Consider the following 20,021-nt stretch of genomic DNA (forward strand, 5'->3'; position numbering starts at 1 on the left):
GCTTAACTATGATTATGATTGTTAGACACGGACTGTGACGTTAAGGGAGAGTAGAGGATAGGATTGGAATCTGAAAAGATTGTATTGCACTGACCCTCACCCCCGATATCATAGTTTGAGGACAGCATTTGCCCATTGCTCTACCTCTTGGCGCCATTCCGTGCCTGGTCGATATACGTTTCAGTTGCCATAATCACCCGTAGCCATCTCAGGAATTGTGCTGGTCTGTCCGTGCCTCGGGGGTAATCCCTCGAGAATTTAATTGGATAAGGCTCAATTCATCAAAGAAGAAAACATAAAACATAAAACAGTGAGGATTCACTGGTGGTCAGCCATCTACTAGATCACCGGCGTGTAGTTTGTGCGCAGTTAATAATAGTTAGGTGTTGCCCAGGTGAGAAGGATGCTCACATGCTGGATGTGCCCATCTAGAACAATTCCACCAAACGAACATATTTCCAAAGCGACAATTTAAGTCCGTGGGACACGAAGCGGGAGATAGTCAGGCTCAGAGGCGGCCCGATCCACTTCCCCTTTCGGTAATTAAACTCCGGATTGTGTACTTCCTGATGGGGTAATCTGCTGGAGAGATTCCAGATCTGTTAATATGATGTTTGTTCTTTCTAGTGATTGGGTATTGCGAGCCAGCTAGTGCTTCTTTCAAAGAGGATGTAGTTTGGTTAGGGTCATTTGGTCGGTTTGGTTAGGTTGGTTGGTTTTGCAGATTAGAAGGTTCTTCAGGAATATATATTTCGGCGCAGCCTCAGTTTTTCGCAATTTCTTCCACAAGCTGTTGGCGGCATGAGGATTACATCTTCATAGATATATTCATCGCTTTACTTTTCGGTGGTTTCAACTTTTACCTCAGGCCGATCATATACCTCCCAATGGCATCCTCTCAGCCGTCTTCCATGTTTGGAAAAGATGTCGAGTCCGGCGCAACGACCGTAAAAAGCCATATCAAGACAGAGGTGGCATCAGAGAACCCGCCAAAGCCTGCAGGACCCCCTCCACCACCCAATGGAGGCACCAAAGCATGGCTCCAAGTTCTTGGGGCTTTTTTCCTGAACTTCAACACTTGGGGTCTCTTGAACACCTTCGGCACATTCCAGTCTGAATATAGTACCGGCTTGCTGAGGGAGTCATCACAATCTTCAATTGCTTGGATTGGATCGCTGCAGGCGTTTTTGATGCTGGTCATTGGAGTTCTGTGTGGACGGGCTCTCGATGCTGGATATTTCTACGTCGATATCAGTCTGGGTGTGTTCTTTGAGGTGTTCGGCATGATGAGTGAGTTCTGCCGCTCATTTACAACGAGAGAAATACTAACCGAACAGTGACTTCGATTTGCAAGAAGTACTGGCAACTTATCTTGGCTCAAGGGCTGTGCGTCGGTGTTGGCGCCGGAATGTCATTCATCCCCAGCGTGGCCATCGTGGGCACGTATTTCTCAACACGACGATCTACTGCGCTGGGTCTGGCTGCTACCGGCTCAAGCGTCGGAGGCATCATATACCCCGTCGTGCTGAGACGTCTGATCGTCCAGATCGGACTACCCTGGGCGGTCCGAGTGATGGCGTTCATCATGTTGGGAACGCTTCTCATCTCGGTTGCTGTTATGAAGCCTCGTCTTCCGCCTCGCAAGTCAGGTCCGCTGATCAATATCGAGGCGCTCCGGGATCCGGTATTCGTCATTTGGCTTTTCGCTGCATTCTTCATCTTCATCGGTCTTTATATTCCATTCTTTTATATTGAACAGTATGGTATCAACCTCGGGCTCTCGCGGGATTTGTCTTTTTATATGTTGATCATCATGAATGCGGGCTCGGTCCCCGGTCGTGTCATGCCCTCCATCATTGCCGACAAGATCGGTAACCTGTCCGTCATGATCCCGTCTGTCCTGCTCACCGGAATCTTGATGCTCGCGTGGATCAGCGTGGAATCTCAGTCGGGTCTGATTGCTATTGCGATCTTTGTCGGCTTGACAAGCGGCTCTATCCAGGCTGTACTTCCTGCGACGGTTGCCTTCCTTTGTCCCGATTTGTCTAAGCTGGGCACCAACATCGGCATGACTCTCTTTGCGTCGGGTCTGGGATTGTTGATCGGTAGCCCTGTGGCGGGTGCGATTCTGGATCACCAGCGAACATCCGGGAGAGATGTCTTCTGGGGTACGTTGACCTTTTCTGGGATCTTCATCCTGGCGGGAGGTGTGTGCTTGATTGTTGCTCGCGTGGTCAAGGTGGGATTTGCCTTGAAGAAGGCGTGAGCTTGTGTATAAGATTTGCACGCCATGAACAACTTGTCAGCATGGCTGGGGGAAGATCAAATCATGGCTGTGATAGAAAAGGGAGTAGAACATGTAAATCTGCAAGCTTAATATAATTAACTAACGAATGCCGCAAAGCTCTATTCCATAGCTGTCTTAAAATTATGTGATAGTAGGTTCGAATTTATATCTTCCCACAAGAGGTTAGTCGTGGACTGGATCGTCGATGTAGATTTGAATGATGCCATGGAATATGGTAAACATAAATCAGACTGCATGTCCAGACCCGGAGACTCTAAGTTCTGGTAAAAGTCACAGTTGCTCGGAAACAATGTCTGAATTAAGGGATCTGGGAGTTGTGTATGGTCCATCCAGCCTGCTGTAAGAGGGGCGAGGCCACTTGGTGGAGCTGATGTCGTTGCAGTATTTAATCCCACCAAGGCGGATGTTGAGACTTGGTTTTCCCGTTTCAGATGATGTTCCATCTCGGCTACAGTCTCGTTGGCAGCTTTGATGCCGACCTGCAAGCACTTGGAATCCTGTTGCAGGCCGCCAAAGTCGTCTACCAGACTTGAAGTAACAGTTGTTGCGACGGCGATGACAAGTCTTGTCTTTGCTGCAACACGGCCGAGGTGATATTTTCCCGCTAGAATCTGTGATAAAGAGTCTAGATATTTCAGCAAAAGCTGTTGAAAAATGACCAGCGTGGGCTGGGGGTTATCGGAGACAGTTGTGCCCATATTGATCCTCCGTAGGCGTCCAACCACCAAACAAGCGGTCAATGCTGCGCGGGCAAGGTCAGTCCAAAGTAGATGGTAAGCCACACTAGAAAGCTCAGAGCCGCTCTGTAACACCTCCTGCAGCTGATGGAGAATGGACACCGAATTGTCCCATAATTCATAAAGATCGCTCCGCTGTGAATGATGAGATGGGACTCCTAGGACAAAATTGAGCGTGATAATGGCCATGAAGCTATGCACCTGCATGGATAACAAAGCTTGCTGAAGCCTTTCGATGGGACTGCATGACGAAGCTCCCTCTTGTAGATTTGAAGGCAACTCGCGCAAGATTTTGTAGAATGAGGCGCGCATTCGATCCCGTAGCTCGTTTGATAATTCAGGAGTTGTGGAGCAGAGTCGCTGGTGTAATGGAGCCCTCACTATGGCAAGCTTCATTGCAGCAATGTTAAAAATCTGGTCCGTTGCTTCCTCGGCCTGGTTCAGTACGGTAGCCGACTCCGTCATGGTTCCTGGGTGAGGGGTCGAAAGGTTGATACGGCTCGGGAGGGGACAGTCCACATCCTCCAGTCGAATACCGAAGTTTGAGCCACTGCGGATGCAATATTCGAGATTCAATCGAAAGAAGCACGCCCATAATCGTTTCCGAACTTCTGAATAGTAAGGAGTGATACCGGGGAACAAGGCCGGATCCCTGTGCAAGCCCATGCTCAGAGCCATTTGCGTAGTCAGCCCCATTGTACCTATGAGGCTATAAATCTTGTCAGTATCAGAGGCAGTGATGTTCTTCATGATGATCAACAGTAGTAACACCTGCATGACACCGATACAAGGCTTTTGAAACTGGGTCGATGTATGAATACGGCTCTCCGTTTCTTGCAGTAGGAGACGCCCGCGTAGTCGCTCTGAATCGTTGGTCTGCATGGAAATTGCAATGATCAACAGAATCTTGAGAATGTGTACTTCATTGGCATCGACGCATGCGACAAATACTTCCTCCAGCTCTGCCATTAGGCAGTTCTGCTCGATCACAGGGTAGATTCTGCCATATGTTTCATAGAATCGCCTGATCCACTGTTCGCAGGTCGATCGATTGGGTAGGAGATTGAGCAGCTTCCTACTATCTCCATTCACGACGGCTGATACCGAATTTGCGACAAGAAGGAGAGACTTGACTTCCGCGAAAGTTTTCCACATCGGTTGAAAATCAACGGTCTTCTCCAGCATAGCCCCTATGACGGGCAAATCAGTACTCGCGGCCATCCAATGGGTGCCGCCAATCAGCCTTGTTTTGAAATTCGAGCCCCTAAAGGCACTATTGGCGTGACTGGCTGTGGTCGGGCTGTGGGGCAGAACCGATATTGGATCGAGTGTCTCACCAGAGGAGCGGGGTGTCAGCTGCTCGGAGGCGAGTAGATCGATCTCTGTCCGTTGAGGGGACACTAGTGTTATGGCAGATTGCGAAACTGCCGCGATTTTGGAACGGGAGTAAGTGCACCGTGTATCTATTCCACGATCTTGGCACGGTTTGCATGGCGACTTGCGATCGCAGCGGACTTTGGATTTTCGACAATGGTTACATGATATGGGCTCCCGGAAGCGGGGTCTTTTTCGACCGCTGTTTTTCTTGGGGTTCTCGAATGCGTCTGCGTCTAGGTGGCTGAACTTCAACATCTTGTCCCCGCTAGCTGAAGTGGGGATCAGGATGAAGACCTTGACAAGACCGAAGAAGCTTTGACAAACAAAGCACGGGAATCAGCTGTCTCTGAAACTAGCGGGAATTAACAGCTAGTGGATTACCAATCATAGTTGGGAACGACTAACTAGCAGGGATGTTGCAGACTCTTTGTCATTGGATGGAGTGGTTTGTCATTATTAGGCTGCGGCATAAGTACGAGCGGATGGGATGCTCTATTTTCCCACACCCTATAGTCGAATGTGTGATTTTATGTGTGAGAGAGCATAATATATGGTAAAGTAGTAAGTAGGTGGTTGGGATGGCCAGAAATGTCAGAAGTGTGTAAGGTGAATATGCTATATACATTTTTTATATATTACAATTGGCTGAAGGGCATGATACATCCGTCTTAAATATCAGACTATGTACTGAATGCCTTACGGCCCGGTGACCAACACCCAAGTGCCTATGGCCCCCAGTCATGTGTGTCAGCTTCATCAAACGTCCAGCCTCTTAGCCCCTATATCTGTCCAGCCTCATACCGCTTGTTTTAAGAAGACTTCGGGCATAGTCGCCCATTATTGTTCCACGAGTAGGGCAGTGGGTCAACAGTCTGAACCTCCCAATCCTCAGCACCAACGGCAGTCAGAGCAAAGAAAAGACCGGTAGGATCATACTTCTGCTTCAGCGCGTAGAGACGAGGATAGTTAACGCCGTAAAAGGCATCCTGGAGGTTCGGCTCAAGGAGATCAGCCTCACTCATGTAGGAGCCTGAGTTTGGGGCAATATCACGTAGAACATCCATCCACTGAGTGACGAAGAGCGAGGAGCTCTCTACCACGTCCCAGGAGGACGTGGCGTTCCATACGGAACCGAGAATAACGTGTGACAGGGCATCGCGCCATGCGGGGAGCACAGAAGTGTCTGTGGGGGGCTTGACGGCAATGCCGGTGCCGCTCACGTGGAATCCGGCAATGAAAAGACCCTACACCATGTCAGGGAATATCCAAAAGGGGGAAGCAGAGAATGAATGTATGTATTTGTGTATACATATACATACCTTACTGACAGCATCCCTGTAGGCGGCCCAAGTCTGGTTGCGGAGATCATCTCTCTGGAAGACATTTCGGGGAAGGAGGCGAGAAGCAGTCTTGACGCCATCGGTTCCGACAAATTCCTGCGGGAAGGCCACGGCCCAGGCATCATGGCTGGAATAAGAGTTTAGCTGGATATAGATGAATGAGTTTGAGAAAGGAACGGGGACACTTAGACGCACAAGTTATCTGCGTGGTTGTACCACGGAGTGTAGGAGACATTCAGTGTTTTGAGAGAATCAAACCATGGAGCTAGGAGTGCCTCGGTCTGGGCGACAGTCATGTTGGGTGCGACAAAGGATTCCATCCGGAAGTAATAGTCGGTATTACCGGCATATGCTGTACCAATCATGGCTTCGGAAGCACCAATGTAGAAGTAACCGTAGGTGCCAGCATCAACAAAGGTCTCGAAATTGTCGAGGTAGGATCCAACAGCAGCCCAGAAGGCGTCCGGACCAGGAGTGTCTTTGACCGTGAAATTGAAAGTCACAGTAGTCGTCTCCAGCTGAGGTAGGGCCTTGACTGTTAGAGAGGTGACGACTCCAATGGTGCTGCCACCGCCACCGCGAAGCATCCAGAAAACTTCCGAGTTCTCTGTGGAGGTAGCAGTGATGAATCTACCATCGGCCAGAACGACTAACCGGACTTAGTAGGGACGTCTTTGGAGTAGATTAAGGATTATAAAAGAAACTTACCCTGCATTGCCAAAACCTGATCGGCCGCCAACCCGTACATACTAGAAAGAGGGGAGTGGCCACCACCAGCAGTGTAGCCTCCACCTAAACCGACGGTGACGGCTTCTCCACCAACAACCGAGTGGCCGAGGGACTGAGCAAACTCATAAGCCTCATAGACTTGAATACCCGAGCCGAACTTGATGGCGGGACCGACGTAGCCATTGGCAGCCTTGAAGTTCGGGAAATACTCCTTGTCCTTGAGGTGGTGGGTCCAAATGGAGAGGGCACCCTTGCCAGAGGCCTTGCCATTGAAATCATGTCCGGTATTCTTGACCACAAGTCGCAAGTTCAGGTTACGGGCAAAATTGACCGCTAACTGGATTTGAGCCACGGTGGATACATTTACTGCGTACGTCGGGTAGGCGCCCTGGGTGCAGCTCGTAGTATAATTATACGGTGATGGTAGGCAAGAGCGGCCCTCGTATAGCGGCAGCATTATCGAGGCAGGGTCAGACATGTGGAGGTCGGACTTAAGCCAGTCAGCTGTGATGCTTGAACACTTGGCGGCATCGTACTGCGGCCAGTCCGGATAGCAGTAGGATGCCAGGGGCACCGTCTTGATCAGGCTGCCGCCGAGCAAGATATCGAAGACATCCCAAATCGGCTTCATGGGCCACCTGAAGTCCCCGGGCATCACTTTGCAGTTATGATGAACACTCCTCTTGGGCGTCGTGGGGTTGCTTGCAAAGGCGAACATGTTAGCGACAGTGCTGTTCTGCAAGGCCACTGATACATCCGAGAGCACGCCTTCGGTCAACTGCACCCTCTCATTTTGAAACAATGAATCTGCTGCATTGGCTATAGCTGTAACCGTAGTTGCTGCTGGTGCGAGTGATGTAGTTGAAATCGCCCCAGCGAGCGAAGCGCTCGCGATGAAAGTAACCCCCCCATACGCCCTTCATGCCGAACGATGTTCACCAACAGAATTCCAATGAGAAAGAGAGGCGATGAATGTCCAATGAGCGGGTAAGACAGAACATATAGCCAGCTCCCTACTAAGGATGTGGACAGGGGTACTACTTAAATATAGCCGCCATAGAAGAGCCACGCACTCTCGAGGAGTCTTTTCGGCACAAGCGACCGGAGCACCATGGATGTTGAGTTAGTCGTGCTATATTTTAATTAATTATCCATTTGTTAGGTGCGATAGCCGACAGGGTCAATATCCTTGTACACTAATTATCTAGTTGCATATGTTAGTCAGCTAGGTGTGCTGAGGTCGTCCATGGGTATATATTCCAGTTAGAACAATTCTTACTAGATCCACACGAAACACAAATAATGATGTTTTTTTTCTATTTCCAGGAGTTCGCCGATTTTTTTTAAGATGCTGACATATTTGGTGCACAAGCAATGTGTTTGTTCTACCGCCGAATTTGCTTTCTGGTAATTAGTCCACATTTTAGCCCCCAGTCTACTGGCCCCAACCTAGTGTCTATCTGAAACTTAACTAAACTAGATTATAGTGAGTCAATGACTCGCAATATATACGCTAGTCTATTTCAAGGCTATACAGCCGCAACTAAGCACATAATGAAAGGACCGTAGATGATTAGGATCCGAATTAGCCGAAGCCTTACGCTGCAACCCCACGGGAAGAAACGGGGGCCAGAAAGCCACTGTATAGCAGGGTGCGGTCTAATTCAAGCTGAATGCAAATTCAGCTCCCATAGCAGGGGAGGGGACCCTTGAATTTGGTTGCTATGTAACCCTGGCACGCTGCTCAAATGGCGGAGTCGAACCTTTCTTGCAAAACCAACCGGCGACGGGCGCGATTTACTTTTACATGAAACAGATTCGGAGAGATGATGAGTTCTAGTGACAACTTGCAACCGCAAGCAATTGCCTTGATCTTTGCCTTTCCGTGCTTCGCAACCGTGGCTGTGGCTCTGCGGCTTTACAGCCGCACGTTGACGAAGTCGTTTGCAGCAGGTCAGTCAAATGTTGCAATCCCTCTTTGCCCGTGAGCTCTACGAAGCTAACAAAAACAGATGACTGGGTAATTTGTGTCGCGATAGTTAGTACTGCAAAACCTCTAAGAACGAGCTTAGAGGATTGACCAAGATTGGCAGATCATGTACTGGGCGGAGACATTTACGTCTTATCAAGGTACGATCAAGAACACAAGAATACTCTAGTGCGCTTGTTGGTTCATGAAAGTAATGATTCGTCAGTGATCATTTACGTGTATATCGGATATAACGTCTGGGATATACCTCCTCACCATCCCGTTATTCTCGGCGGCAAATATACCTACGCGGTGGGTAGGACATATTTTCTGTAACCTAACTCGTTCACGTTTGCTAATAAAATAGACCGAGGTTATCTACAATCCTATTTTGGCCCTCGTCAAGACCTCCATCTTACTCTTCTTGCTACGTCTAACCGGCCAGAAAAAGTTGGTGCGCCTAGCTATCTGGGGGCTGTTGATTGTTAACGGCATCGCCGCTATTATCACATTTTTCATCACAGTTTTTCGATGCACGCCTATAGCCGCTAATTGGGATTTGGCTTCGTATCCTAATGCGAAGTGTCTTGACTTTGCAAACTTTGTTACCGCCACGGGCGCGGTCTCCGTTCTCACAGACGTCCTTGCTTTGATACTGCCCACATGGATCGTATACCAACTACAGATGAAGTGGACTAAAAAGTTGATGTTGATTGGTATTCTGTCCTTGGGTCTTTTGTGAGTAAACCAGCTAAACGTGTTCTGTCGCACTGGCCCATCCACCCTTAGCCCCTAAATAGGAACCGAGGCTTTTGTTATGGCCTAGTGGTAAATGGGTTGCATCTATTTTCCACATTTTCGTTCCTTATCAACTTGATATATACTAATAAATACAGAACCGTGGTAGCAGGCATTACTCGCCTCATCCTCCTTGACAAATTTGACCGCCATATGCCAAAGAATTCTACGCACTCGCTCCTCTTCTGCCTATCCACCATCGAAGTTGGCCTATCGTTTCTTGCTGCGTGTGCTCCCTCCTTCAAGCCGCTCGTTACCTGGATCGTGCCCAGGCTCTTCGGTTCGACTCGCACCGACCTGAAAGCCGGCTCCACCAGCCGTAGGGGTCGGACCTGGTTGAGCTACAACCTGGAGGAAACATCGAGCTTCACACCTCGTACGCACGACCAGACCATAACTACCGTTGCAGCTGGACATGACGGGACTGGCCGCGATTGCAGGAAATTCAAAGCCGATAATATTATCACCATGACCACACAGATGGAGGTTACTTGGGGTCGGTCTGATTGCGAGGAGCGGGATACTAGTAGTACGGAGAGTCTTGTCCACGGAATGGGGCGTAGCAGGCCCTCTCAATGATCTTGGAAACATAATTATTGTATTTGTTCCATATCTATCTAGGCACACAAGGAGAACCCTCTTTAGGCTCCACTAACCGGAGTTTTGAAGGAAGAGTGAGTTTCCTGTTCCAACCATGCCTAGCGGAAGTCAGTTGAGTTGGGGTTATAGTGAATGCAAACTGAGACTCATCAATTCATAGCATTGGGTGAGGTCTTTCTGACATAATCTGGTCCCAGAGCACAGCACTCTTCAGGGCTTTTCCTTTCTTGGTTTCCCTGAACGTCCTCTGGGTTTCCCGACATGAGAGTATGTGATAATATTGTCCAGAGGAAGCTCCCCTTTCCATAGCCGTGTGGAAGTCGTCAAATATTGCCATGTTTGGTTCGGGTCTACATCAAGCTTTGCAAGGGAAACTTTGTGAGACCGGGGAGCCCGTTCGAGTGGATGATTACAGTGAAGAGGTGTTGGCGAACCTTGTGAAAGATGGGAAGATATGGCAACTAAGCGCGCGATGAGTATCATCTAACTATGCAAAATAACAAGGCAAATTCTAAACAGTGTTTCGGACATTGGGTATACCTAGTGTATATAGGAAACTCAGCCTCGTACTATACCAAGCACTGTGGCGTTCAATCTCACAGATAAGCCCCACTTGGGTGGTTCACACGAACGGGACGAGTGGGTACGGGGCGCCTAGGGACGGGGCGCCTTAGCATGCCACCATCCAGTCTTGTTTTGTGGCTGCGATTTGTTACGAGTACGTGCTTGAGACGACGATGATATTATTCCGTGGTATGTTTCTAGCCGTCTTTGAAAAATGCTTTGAACTCAACTTCATCGAAAAAGGTCTTCCCGACAGCAAAGCATATTTATTCATAGACAAGATTTTGCCTTTGCAGATCACGCAGGACGTATCAACTTTCAATCTTCCTTCGTCTCGCCGATAGGAGATTCCACAAGCCCGTGTACAGCAATGGAACAGCAATGAAGAAATCCCCATGCGGAATTTGTTCGCCATTTTATGCAAGCGGTCCTTTTTTCCCCATCTGAAACACACTGATATTAGACAATATAGCGTCTACAATGCAAAGGTCATCAGCGAATTAAAGAAGAGCTGATATATGGATGTTTTCTACTCCGTATTTCAATCGTTTTACATATTTATCGAAATGTGGAAACTACTGCCCGAGCACATTTGGCTATACTTAGCTCATAATTCCGGCAGCTATGACTTTGAATATGTTCATCCAAAGTTATTTAAGCTGACGACTTGCATAAAAGTGGCCTCAAACGTGGCATCACGGGAACGAATTACCGCCCCAAGGTCTATATCCCCGCATCAGCTATCTTTGTGTCAATTATTTAAGGCCACCCCCCACCCAGCCTGCGAATTTTTCACAATTTCAACTCCGGGACAGCTTTCCACCTCAGCATCCAAAGAATAATCTTCCAGCGTCCTCCTGTTACTGACGTTGCCTATATTGTTGGCACTACAAAGGACTCCTCAGCCAATATGTTCCTCGGTGGAGAATGCGGAAAACGTCTGATACCAAATGTTATTGACGAGACGGCTCGGCAAACTCCCAATGTTGAGTGCATGTCAATTCCACGGAGCAACAATCCGTCGGATGGATGGAAGCCTGTAACTTGGGCTCAGGTCGCCAATGCCGTCAATTATGTCGCAAACATGCTCATTACACAAAATGGACATCCGGCGCCTGGCAAATTCCCTACAGTGGCCTACATAGGCTTGGAAGACCCCCGCTACCCCATCTTCGTGGTCGGTGCCATCAAGGCCGGCTACCAAGCCCTGCTCATTTCGCCTCGTAACTCGATCGAGGCGCAACTGAACTTGTTCGATAAAACAAATTGCAACATACTATACCATGAACAGCAGTTTGTGTCAATGGTGCAGCCGTGGGTGGATGCAAGGCCGGCAATGAAGAGTGTAGGTATAGCGCCATTTGATGAGTGGGTTGTTGATGGAGTGACACCTGTTCTTTATACGAAGACATTTGCCGAGGCAGAATGGGACCCTTATGTGGTACTGCACACAAGTGGCAGTACCGGCTTTCCCAAAGCAGTGGTCTTGCGGCAGGGCATGGTTGCTCAGAATGATCTTCATCGTTACGTACCGGCTCGCGATGGCACCTTACCTTGGCTCCCAACATGGACCAGCTCTCCTAATCCGCGCCACCTGCTCGTCATGCCCTTATTTCACGCTGCAGGTATTATGATCTCGACTTTGTGTACCTTCTACTATAATACAACGATGGTATTCCGGGATCCCTCTCGTCCTATAACAGGCGACAATGTGGTCCAGTGGCTACAAAACAGTAACCCGGGGTGGACCGCTATACCGCCAGCCATCCTGGACCATATGTCTCACTCGGAGGAGGCAATGATTGAGCTTAAAAAACTCCATATCGTGGCTTTTGGTGGAGGTCCGTTACATCCGCAATCTCTGTTGCTTGATTTCCTCCGTGCTATGTAGCTAACTCGGAGCATCCCTGCAGGCGCTATTACCCCCGAGACGGCTAACCGACTGGCAAACTATCATATCAAGACGGCGAACGCTATTGCAGCTACTGAGTAAGAAATCCTCCAAATTAAATGCTCGCAGTATGAGATCTGCCAAATGCTTTACTGACTAATCGTGTTAGGTTCTCTTTCTTTCCTTATTACTCTCAACCGGACCCCGCTATGTGGCCGTGGTTCGTCATCCCAAGTGATATAATGGGCATCAAATGGCGGTTGATTGGCGACAATACGTATGAGCAAGTCATAGTGCGCAAGGACAAACACCCAGGCCTGCAGGGTTGCTTCTATACCTTTCCCCAGCTGGACGAGTTCAGCACCAAAGACCTGTACCAGCCGCACCCAACTTTGGAAGACCATTGGACATACGTGGGACGGGCCGACGACATAATTGTCTTCTCTACGGGAGAGAAGCTCAACCCCTTGACTATTGAAGGGGCCATCATGGGCCACCCAGCGGTGTTCAGTGCGCAGGTTGTTGGTAGTAAGCAATTCCATGCTGGACTAATGATCGAGCCAGTTCAGTATCCCAAAGATGAAAAGGAAAGGCAGCTCTTTATTGATGATATTTGGCCAACAATTGAGAAGGTTAATGCTGAAACGGTTGCACACGGCCGCATCTTACGCGATTATGTCTTTTTGTCGGATCCGGAGCGCCCTTTTCCTCGCGCAGGTAAAGGCAGCATTCAACGCGCTATGGTGGAAAGGTTATACGCGGAAGACATTAAAACCTTCTTTGATAATAGAGACAACTTGGTCGTGGCTGTGGATCTTGATGTCACTTCTGAGACGTCAGTTTTGGGTTCTGTTCACGAATTGGTTCGGAGCGTGTTCAAAATCCCTGAGTTGAACACAGATGATGATTTCTTTACCGCTGGTATGGATTCGCTACAAGCCATTCAACTCTCTCGCGCGCTGTTTGTCGCCCTGGATAAATTGGGTGTTAAAGCCAGCGAGCAGGCGGTGGAATTGAGGGCTATCTATGCCCATCCAACGATCACACAGCTAGCGGCGTATGTCTTCTCCCTGGTCCGCGCAAATTGCAAAGAGGGTGGCCCAACCGACGATCCAGGTGTGATGGCAGATGAAACAACCATTTGCACTGCACTCGTCAACAAATATATCCACGACCTTCCAGATGCAGTGCCGAATAAGCCAGCTCCTGCCAACAAAGGACAAGTCATCATCATCACAGGCACAACGGGTGCACTGGGATCGTACTTGCTGGACTTCACCTTGAAATGTTCCAATGTGAGCAAAGTAATCTGTTTCAACCGTTCTGTGGACATTGTAGAGCGACATATTGAGGCGAGTACATCCAGGGGATTATCGACTGATTTCTCCCGGGCCGAGTTCCTGCAGGTAAATCTTGCGGAACCAGACTTGGGCCTTGCCCCCGAGATAAGGAGTCGACTTGCAGATGAGGTGGACCGCGTGATCCACAATGCCTGGCCTGTCAACTTTAACATGTCCGTGGCGTCGTTTGAGCCGCACATCCGCGGGGTACGCAACCTGGTCGATTTCAGCTCACAATCTGCGCGCAAAGTTGTTCCTATAACGTTTATTTCAAGCATTGGAACGGTTGAGAGATGGGAGAGCCCCGAGGTACCTGTACCTGAGACAGCGCTGCCAGATTGGTCCCTCGCAACAATGGGATATAGTCAATCAAAGCTCGCAAGCAGTACGATTCTTGATACAGCTGCTAAGGTATCGGGTGTGCCTAGTGTCATCGTACGGGTTGGGCAAGTTGCGGGCCCGCGTGGCGAGAAAGGCAAATGGAATCCACAAGAGTGGCTTCCAAGCTTAGTGCGCAGTTCCGTTTACCTAGGTCTCCTGCCTGACTCCCTTGGCACATTTGAAGATGTGGGTTGGGCGCCAGTGGAGGACATCGCGAATGTGATACTGGATGTTTCGGGTGTGACGTTTTTTTGGTCGGTAGAAGAGATTGCCGGGTACTTCCATGCACTCAATCCAAAGGCTACCAACTGGTCTAGCCTCATACCCATCCTGCGTGAGTTTTATGGCGAGAGAATCCAAAAGGTGGTCTCATTGGAAGAGTGGATCCATGCACTTCAAAAGACTCTGGTTCATCCTGTGGTAGATGATAACCCGGCGGTGAAGCTGCTCGACACATATCGATCGGCGGCAGAGGGTGTGAAGATGGGAATCAAGGCAGCACCGCTGGCTACCACAAGAACTGAGTCTTATAGTTTGACAATGCGGCAGATGGAGGAAGTTTCGCCTGAATTGATGAGAAACTGGTGTGCGCAGTGGCAATTTTGAGGGGTGGTTAATGAAATGGAACATGTTACTACAGCGAAACATTTCCGTGAAACACGACCCACTAAGCCCAAGTAGGAAATTATTTACATGAGGATATTTCAAAGGTGTTACAGATCGCTTTCCAGTGCTCTATGTAAACACAATAGAAATTTTCTGTTGACTCGAAGGCTAGTATTTCACCATCAGTCCACAGGGTCAAGGGCAAACTGATTCCGTGATTCCTACATGGTTCAGTGTTAATAGCATACACGAGAGTGTGGATGGTAAATTTAAATCACTAGGATTTTAAGAGGGCGTCGAGGTTGTAATTGCCCCGCAATAGGGTGTGACGGTGCGGATACGGGGCTCAGCGGGGCAAGCAACGCCTTACCGCGAAATTGTTGAAATAGGGGTCCAAATAGCATTTCTGACGGATTATACTTTCCCAAGGTACCGCGAGAAAACATAGAGAAATTTCTTAGAATGTTTGAAATTGAAGGCTACGAAGAGAGATATGTATAACCTCAGTAAGGGAAGTACACTTTTGGCCCGTCGGCTTGGACCGGATTTTAAAAGGATACGAGTACGAGTAATAATTAGGATATATCTTGTTGATTACTTTATAGTTATTTATAGTGTTGCAATAAGCTTATTAGCTCCATCAAATGCCGTAAAACATCACTAGGGCGTGTAGTGGTTAGAAATATATTATCCTCATGCAGTCGAGTAAGCTAAGGTATAGAACTACAGCCTGATCAAAATAATTTCAGTCCCGCCTCGCTCTTCAAAATACTCTCATTCTGCAACAATCCTCGAGTGAAATAATGCCCAGATGCGCAAAACTGGCGTTGCTTAGATGCTATATGTAACAAACTTGAACTAGGATGTTGTTTCGGTCCCCACTTCTTCCGGTTGGGGATCAACAACCCTAGTCTGTTTCAAAGACAGCTCATATGAAACAAGGAAATCCAATCTTGTCTATGTCTTAAATGCACGTTCAAAATTCAGAAGTTTGGAACGGAGAAATCATAGATTGGTGGAGTGGAATGATCCGATTCACTTTTCCCCTTAACTGTGTCAATAGCAACTCTTAACCCCTAATCTTGAATATTTGATCATATAAAGCTGCTCTTCCCACCCAGAGCTTGATTCTTCCACATTTAATTAACCACTTACATCCATAATGTCTCTCCGAAACCTCGCCGTCCTCGCCGTCCTTGGCCTTGTCAATGCCCAAGATCAGATCGGATTCGGCCCTCACTTCTCCCTCGGCCCTACCTCGTCATGGATCCGTGAAGCAAACACCACACTTGTGCTCCCCGAGGTGCCAAGCCCACAGAAAGACCGTCTTGCCTTGTGGCCCGGTATGGGAACAAGCGGTGGTGATTTGATTCAGGCCCTAGCCGTTTCTTTCTCCGACCCTGCCGCGTGAGTGATGGAAGTACAAATGCACGCATGATTCAGAACTGACTCCTGTAGAAACTGTGGCGCAAAGTCTGGACAATGGTGCACGTGGGCCAGTACCCTCCAAGGCACCCAGCTGGGCGGAAAGCAGGTCCCTGCTGATGCTGGTGATGAGATTACAATGCACTGTAAGTTTTGATTTATTGGGTCTCATAAACATGAGCTAACTATCCCATAGACAAGTACAACGACGATACCAGTAAGTACGACCAGACTGTCTTCATCAACGGAGAGGTTGTGTCGACTCTTTCAACCAGTAAGTCCTAGGTCTAATGATAATACCAGTCTCCAACTGACAATCCTTTCTAGGTTCCGGCCAGGCACAGGGCTGGGGTACCGCTGTCGAATGCCAGGATGATGCTTGCAAGAGCACTGCTGCAGCACACGGTGAGTTCGCGTTTATATATTCAAGTCCTCAAACACATGCTAATTGTTGTAGAATACCTCGACACTACCATCATCCTGGACGCCGTGGATTCCTCCTTCAGTGACACTCTGGCTATCGAAGAGGCAACTTCTTCCGGTTTGAAGACAAACGACAACGGAAAGACCTGGACTGTGTCTAGCATCAAGATTCAGTCTCACACCTACAACCTGTAAACAATCTTGTTGGGATCTACAAGCTAGCCGATCAGACAGCACATTGTATTGTATTGTGGTAAAGGAATATGAAGATGTAGAAATATGCAGAATTAACTTGTCTTTTATCAAAATCAGTATAATTATATATATATCTGTATAGAGCGGGGGACGCTAAACTAGAAAAAGGCCGATCTTGGTTAAGTATCCTTATAATATAGCACGTCGTATATGCATCGTGTAAACGTATTTGCTTGAAACCTTTATGAGACCAGTGATGACTGCTGATTCGTGAGTGGACTTGGTACTAGGCGGTCATTTGGCGCCGTCCGCTTGAACTACATGAGGTACTTCAATTCCACCCTAATGCACTGCCAGCACATGCGCCACGTAGGTTCACGCCCCCAACCCACTGGTATGTACTCTCAGCCCATTTCCACCACCAACTTTTTCATCTTAGGCCTTCCCTTGCCATTCTCCATTTTCGGCCATCTTGGAGTATCTCAAATTAAGCATGGAAACCCCATCACTTAAAGCGATTGATGAAGTTGCAAAAGTTGTTTGGGCATCCCATTTGCTCTCTTATTGGAATCCCTACACCACTCCCGTGTCAGATAAGCCGCTGCAGCCCAATCATACAACATCTGATGATGAGACAACTGATGACGACGAGGACTATGATGACGGTCCTAATTTTGACAACACAAGTACAGACACTGCACTTTTGGCGGTTGGTGATAAAGAGCTGCGGGAGAAGTTTTTAAATAGTATCAGTGAGCTACTCGCCCACACAAAGGGAGGGAAACATGTTACTGCTGCCGGGTTGAGAGAGAAAGAAGATTCAATCGAAATTGATATCGCTCGAAACTCTGGATTCAGGCGCGAAGACAAGAGGTATCTTTCTTCACTGGCTCGCTTCCTTAGTAGACGAGGGGAACGTAAGTAAAACACTACTTAGCGGTACGATCTATTGTACATTCTAACTTCGTGTCAAGCTCTTTCACATCAGAATTCCGTGCATGATCATGAATTCTTGCGCGAAACAATAATATACAACGCTAGTCGGGTGAACTACGGTGTGAAAGAAACTGTACAGCTTTTGAAAGGGTCGCTATTGCGTCCTACCCTTCGATCATCCGGTGGAAGTCAGTCTGAGGATGTAACGTGTCTCCTTGGGTGTTGTTCCGAAGCACACCCATTAGCTTCCAACGCAACCGAGGGTCTCATATTAGAGCTGCTTGATTTCGATTTCAACAAATCGAAATCATCGACTCTCCTGGAGAGGGAAAACCAGATTTGTCAAATTGTAGAACTTGCGGCTCTCGCCCTTCGCTCGTCACACAAAGCGCACTCTAAGCTGAAAGATATGCTGCCTTGCGCGGATATCATCAAAGTAATGAAGAAATTGCGAACTTTGGCAAGGCCAGTAACTGATCTCCATGTCTTATCTCACATCGCCCGGCTATTGCCTAGCTTTCGGGCGGCCATCTTTATCGAACTGTCACCGCCAGATCCTGTTCGACTTCAAAAACGCCATAAACAAACGGCAAAGAAAGCTTGGAAGAAGCTTCAACTTCCCGTCACAGATGGATTGTTGCCTAATGTCATCGCTGAAAAGAGCCGGAACTTCGAAAAAGACTGTTTTCGTACCCCTACAGTTCACTGCGAAATGCAGCTCCTGGCACGCTACAAGGCAGAACCCTCACTGACACCGACAACTCTGTACCTTGGGTGTAGCAAAAAGGCATGCTTTCTTTGTAAGCGCTTTTTAGCCTCGTCATCCTTGAAGCTCAGAGTCCGCGGCTGTCATGGTCAATGCCACCCTTTATGGGGTGTCCCGGTACTTAGCTTAAACACTATGCAACCGCGAATAAGGCTGTTGTCTGAAGCCATAAAGGAGAGACTGCAAGATCTCATTGAGCCAACGGAATTTTCGAAAACACATGCTGTACAGCAATCATCAGCGGTCTCTGAGTTGAGGTCTACGGACATCCTTATTCTCGCGCGGCAGCACGCACTTAGAAAAATAGCCGAAAACAGAAGCCAGGAATATCGGCAAAACATGCAAATCCTGTGCGGACACAGAAACTCCACTTTGGACAGGGTATAGCTAACAGCCTTGTAGCTTGAACCCCAGATCTATCGGCCCGCGAAGAATATTTTATCATAACTTGAAGAGCCTTTGCGTTATCTGCCAAATGCCCCGCCCCGCGGATGGTTTGTGTGATAACTGCGGTTCCACCTGGTATTGTTCCAAAAGATGTCAACAATTAGACCAGCCAGCGCACCAGCTTTTATGCTCACAGTACCTTGAATTTCGAAATAAGCGCCCGTCGGACGCGCACAAGATCGGCATTTGGTTTCCGAGAGACACGAAAGAGCCAGAGCTTGTATGGGTACCCATAATTTCGATAATGGACGAATTCCATGCCGATTTTGGTGGGTTTCTGGGCCCAAATCATTCTGTCTTGTTTACCCTACCATTTCATGAGAACAAGCGGCGGGGATTGATCTTAGATCACCAAATCACGATATACTATCAAGACTGGGATGAAAGACCACCCAAGACCAACCAATCCATTCAGCATGCTGTAAAGGCCTGCCACGGTATGCGAGTACCTTACAACCTATGCGGAGATTATGTTGCGATGAGTGGCAGGCGCGGGGACCCATCATCCGAATACCTTGATATAGATTGCGCTGACTTTCGACACATCCTGGACTACTTCAGCACATATTTTGATGAAACTATCCGCGAAACACCCAGTGGCGGCTCTGTGAGGGCTGTTCAAATTAGCTGCCCCCTTGAGCAGAAGCTCAAGGGCTGTGGACAGTTTCAATCGGTAGTTGTCGATCGTGATTTCCCAAGCACTAAACTGATTTCGGACCTGTCAATGGCACTTGAAGATCCGATGTGGATATGCGAGATCGATCGTGACGAACTGAGTGATGGAATCAAGCTACTGGATGAACTACCGGAGGATCCTTGGAGAAACCTCCATGCTGAAGCTCTAGCCACTGATATAGACGAAAAATCTGACAGTTGGGGCATGCCTCTCAGGTCCCATTGGCGCTTCGATGGGAGCATCATAGTCATGCGGAGACATGGGAAGGATCTGGATGTCGAATGGGTACAGCACATATGCGCTTATTATCTCGAGGTTCTTCGACCGCTCTTTGCAATGTCACTTTCTGGAGAAATATCGCGCGAGGGTGTCCTGGCAGAGGTTACACGTGAGAAAATAATTGCATGGATATCGGTAAAGACACCAGGAGACTTTACGAATCTCGGGCCTCAACGTGCATTTGTTAAGAGCCTGTGATTTTGAAGATGGTAAGTGATAAAACAGAGCTGCCAT

The 20,021-nt window shown here is 48.3% G+C and overlaps 8 protein-coding genes across 8 annotated transcripts; 6 read left to right on the forward strand and 2 right to left on the reverse strand.

Annotated features, from left to right (window-relative positions):
• Window positions 1–887: 887 nt before the first annotated feature.
• On the forward strand, window positions 888–2,266 carry N7487_003232 (MCT family MFS transporter; the record flags this gene model as incomplete). The annotated part of the gene is made up of 2 exons (XM_056870979.1): window positions 888–1,290; window positions 1,338–2,266. 2 exons carry the CDS (start codon window positions 888–890, stop codon window positions 2,264–2,266), a joined length of 1,332 nt encoding a protein of 443 aa, XP_056735763.1.
• A 140-nt stretch (window positions 2,267–2,406) lies between these two features.
• On the reverse strand, window positions 2,407–4,677 carry N7487_003233 (uncharacterized protein; the record flags this gene model as incomplete). Its single annotated transcript, XM_056870980.1, has 1 exon — window positions 2,407–4,677. The coding sequence occupies one exon, from the start codon at window positions 4,675–4,677 to the stop codon at window positions 2,407–2,409; it is 2,271 nt and encodes a 756-aa protein (XP_056735764.1).
• Window positions 4,678–5,231: 554 nt separating this feature from the next.
• Window positions 5,232–7,604, reverse strand: N7487_003234 (FAD-binding oxidoreductase; the record flags this gene model as incomplete). Its single annotated transcript, XM_056870981.1, has 5 exons — window positions 5,232–5,666; window positions 5,742–5,889; window positions 5,958–6,411; window positions 6,471–7,310; window positions 7,565–7,604. The coding sequence occupies 5 exons, from the start codon at window positions 7,602–7,604 to the stop codon at window positions 5,232–5,234; spliced, it is 1,917 nt and encodes a 638-aa protein (XP_056735765.1).
• A 983-nt stretch (window positions 7,605–8,587) lies between these two features.
• Window positions 8,588–9,837, forward strand: N7487_003235 (uncharacterized protein; the record flags this gene model as incomplete). The annotated part of the gene is made up of 4 exons (XM_056870982.1): window positions 8,588–8,621; window positions 8,687–8,772; window positions 8,828–9,176; window positions 9,371–9,837. 4 exons carry the CDS (start codon window positions 8,588–8,590, stop codon window positions 9,835–9,837), a joined length of 936 nt encoding a protein of 311 aa, XP_056735766.1.
• Window positions 9,838–11,332: 1,495 nt separating this feature from the next.
• On the forward strand, window positions 11,333–14,640 carry N7487_003236 (uncharacterized protein; the record flags this gene model as incomplete). The annotated part of the gene is made up of 3 exons (XM_056870983.1): window positions 11,333–12,263; window positions 12,336–12,411; window positions 12,483–14,640. The coding sequence occupies 3 exons, from the start codon at window positions 11,333–11,335 to the stop codon at window positions 14,638–14,640; spliced, it is 3,165 nt and encodes a 1,054-aa protein (XP_056735767.1).
• Window positions 14,641–15,802: 1,162 nt separating this feature from the next.
• N7487_003237 (uncharacterized protein) lies at window positions 15,803–16,683 on the forward strand (the record flags this gene model as incomplete). Its single annotated transcript, XM_056870984.1, has 5 exons — window positions 15,803–16,047; window positions 16,099–16,211; window positions 16,262–16,339; window positions 16,393–16,470; window positions 16,523–16,683. 5 exons carry the CDS (start codon window positions 15,803–15,805, stop codon window positions 16,681–16,683), a joined length of 675 nt encoding a protein of 224 aa, XP_056735768.1.
• Window positions 16,684–17,176: 493 nt separating this feature from the next.
• N7487_003238 (uncharacterized protein) lies at window positions 17,177–17,608 on the forward strand (the record flags this gene model as incomplete). Its single annotated transcript, XM_056870985.1, has 1 exon — window positions 17,177–17,608. The coding sequence occupies one exon, from the start codon at window positions 17,177–17,179 to the stop codon at window positions 17,606–17,608; it is 432 nt and encodes a 143-aa protein (XP_056735769.1).
• A 1,468-nt stretch (window positions 17,609–19,076) lies between these two features.
• N7487_003239 (uncharacterized protein) lies at window positions 19,077–19,985 on the forward strand (the record flags this gene model as incomplete). The annotated part of the gene is made up of 1 exon (XM_056870986.1): window positions 19,077–19,985. The coding sequence occupies one exon, from the start codon at window positions 19,077–19,079 to the stop codon at window positions 19,983–19,985; it is 909 nt and encodes a 302-aa protein (XP_056735770.1).
• Window positions 19,986–20,021: the final 36 nt, after the last annotated feature.

This window comes from Penicillium crustosum (assembly GCF_028827405.1).
Source record: "Penicillium crustosum strain IBT 35664 chromosome Unknown utg000001l_segment0_segment0, whole genome shotgun sequence".
Taxonomy (NCBI): Eukaryota; Fungi; Ascomycota; class Eurotiomycetes; order Eurotiales; family Aspergillaceae; genus Penicillium; species Penicillium crustosum.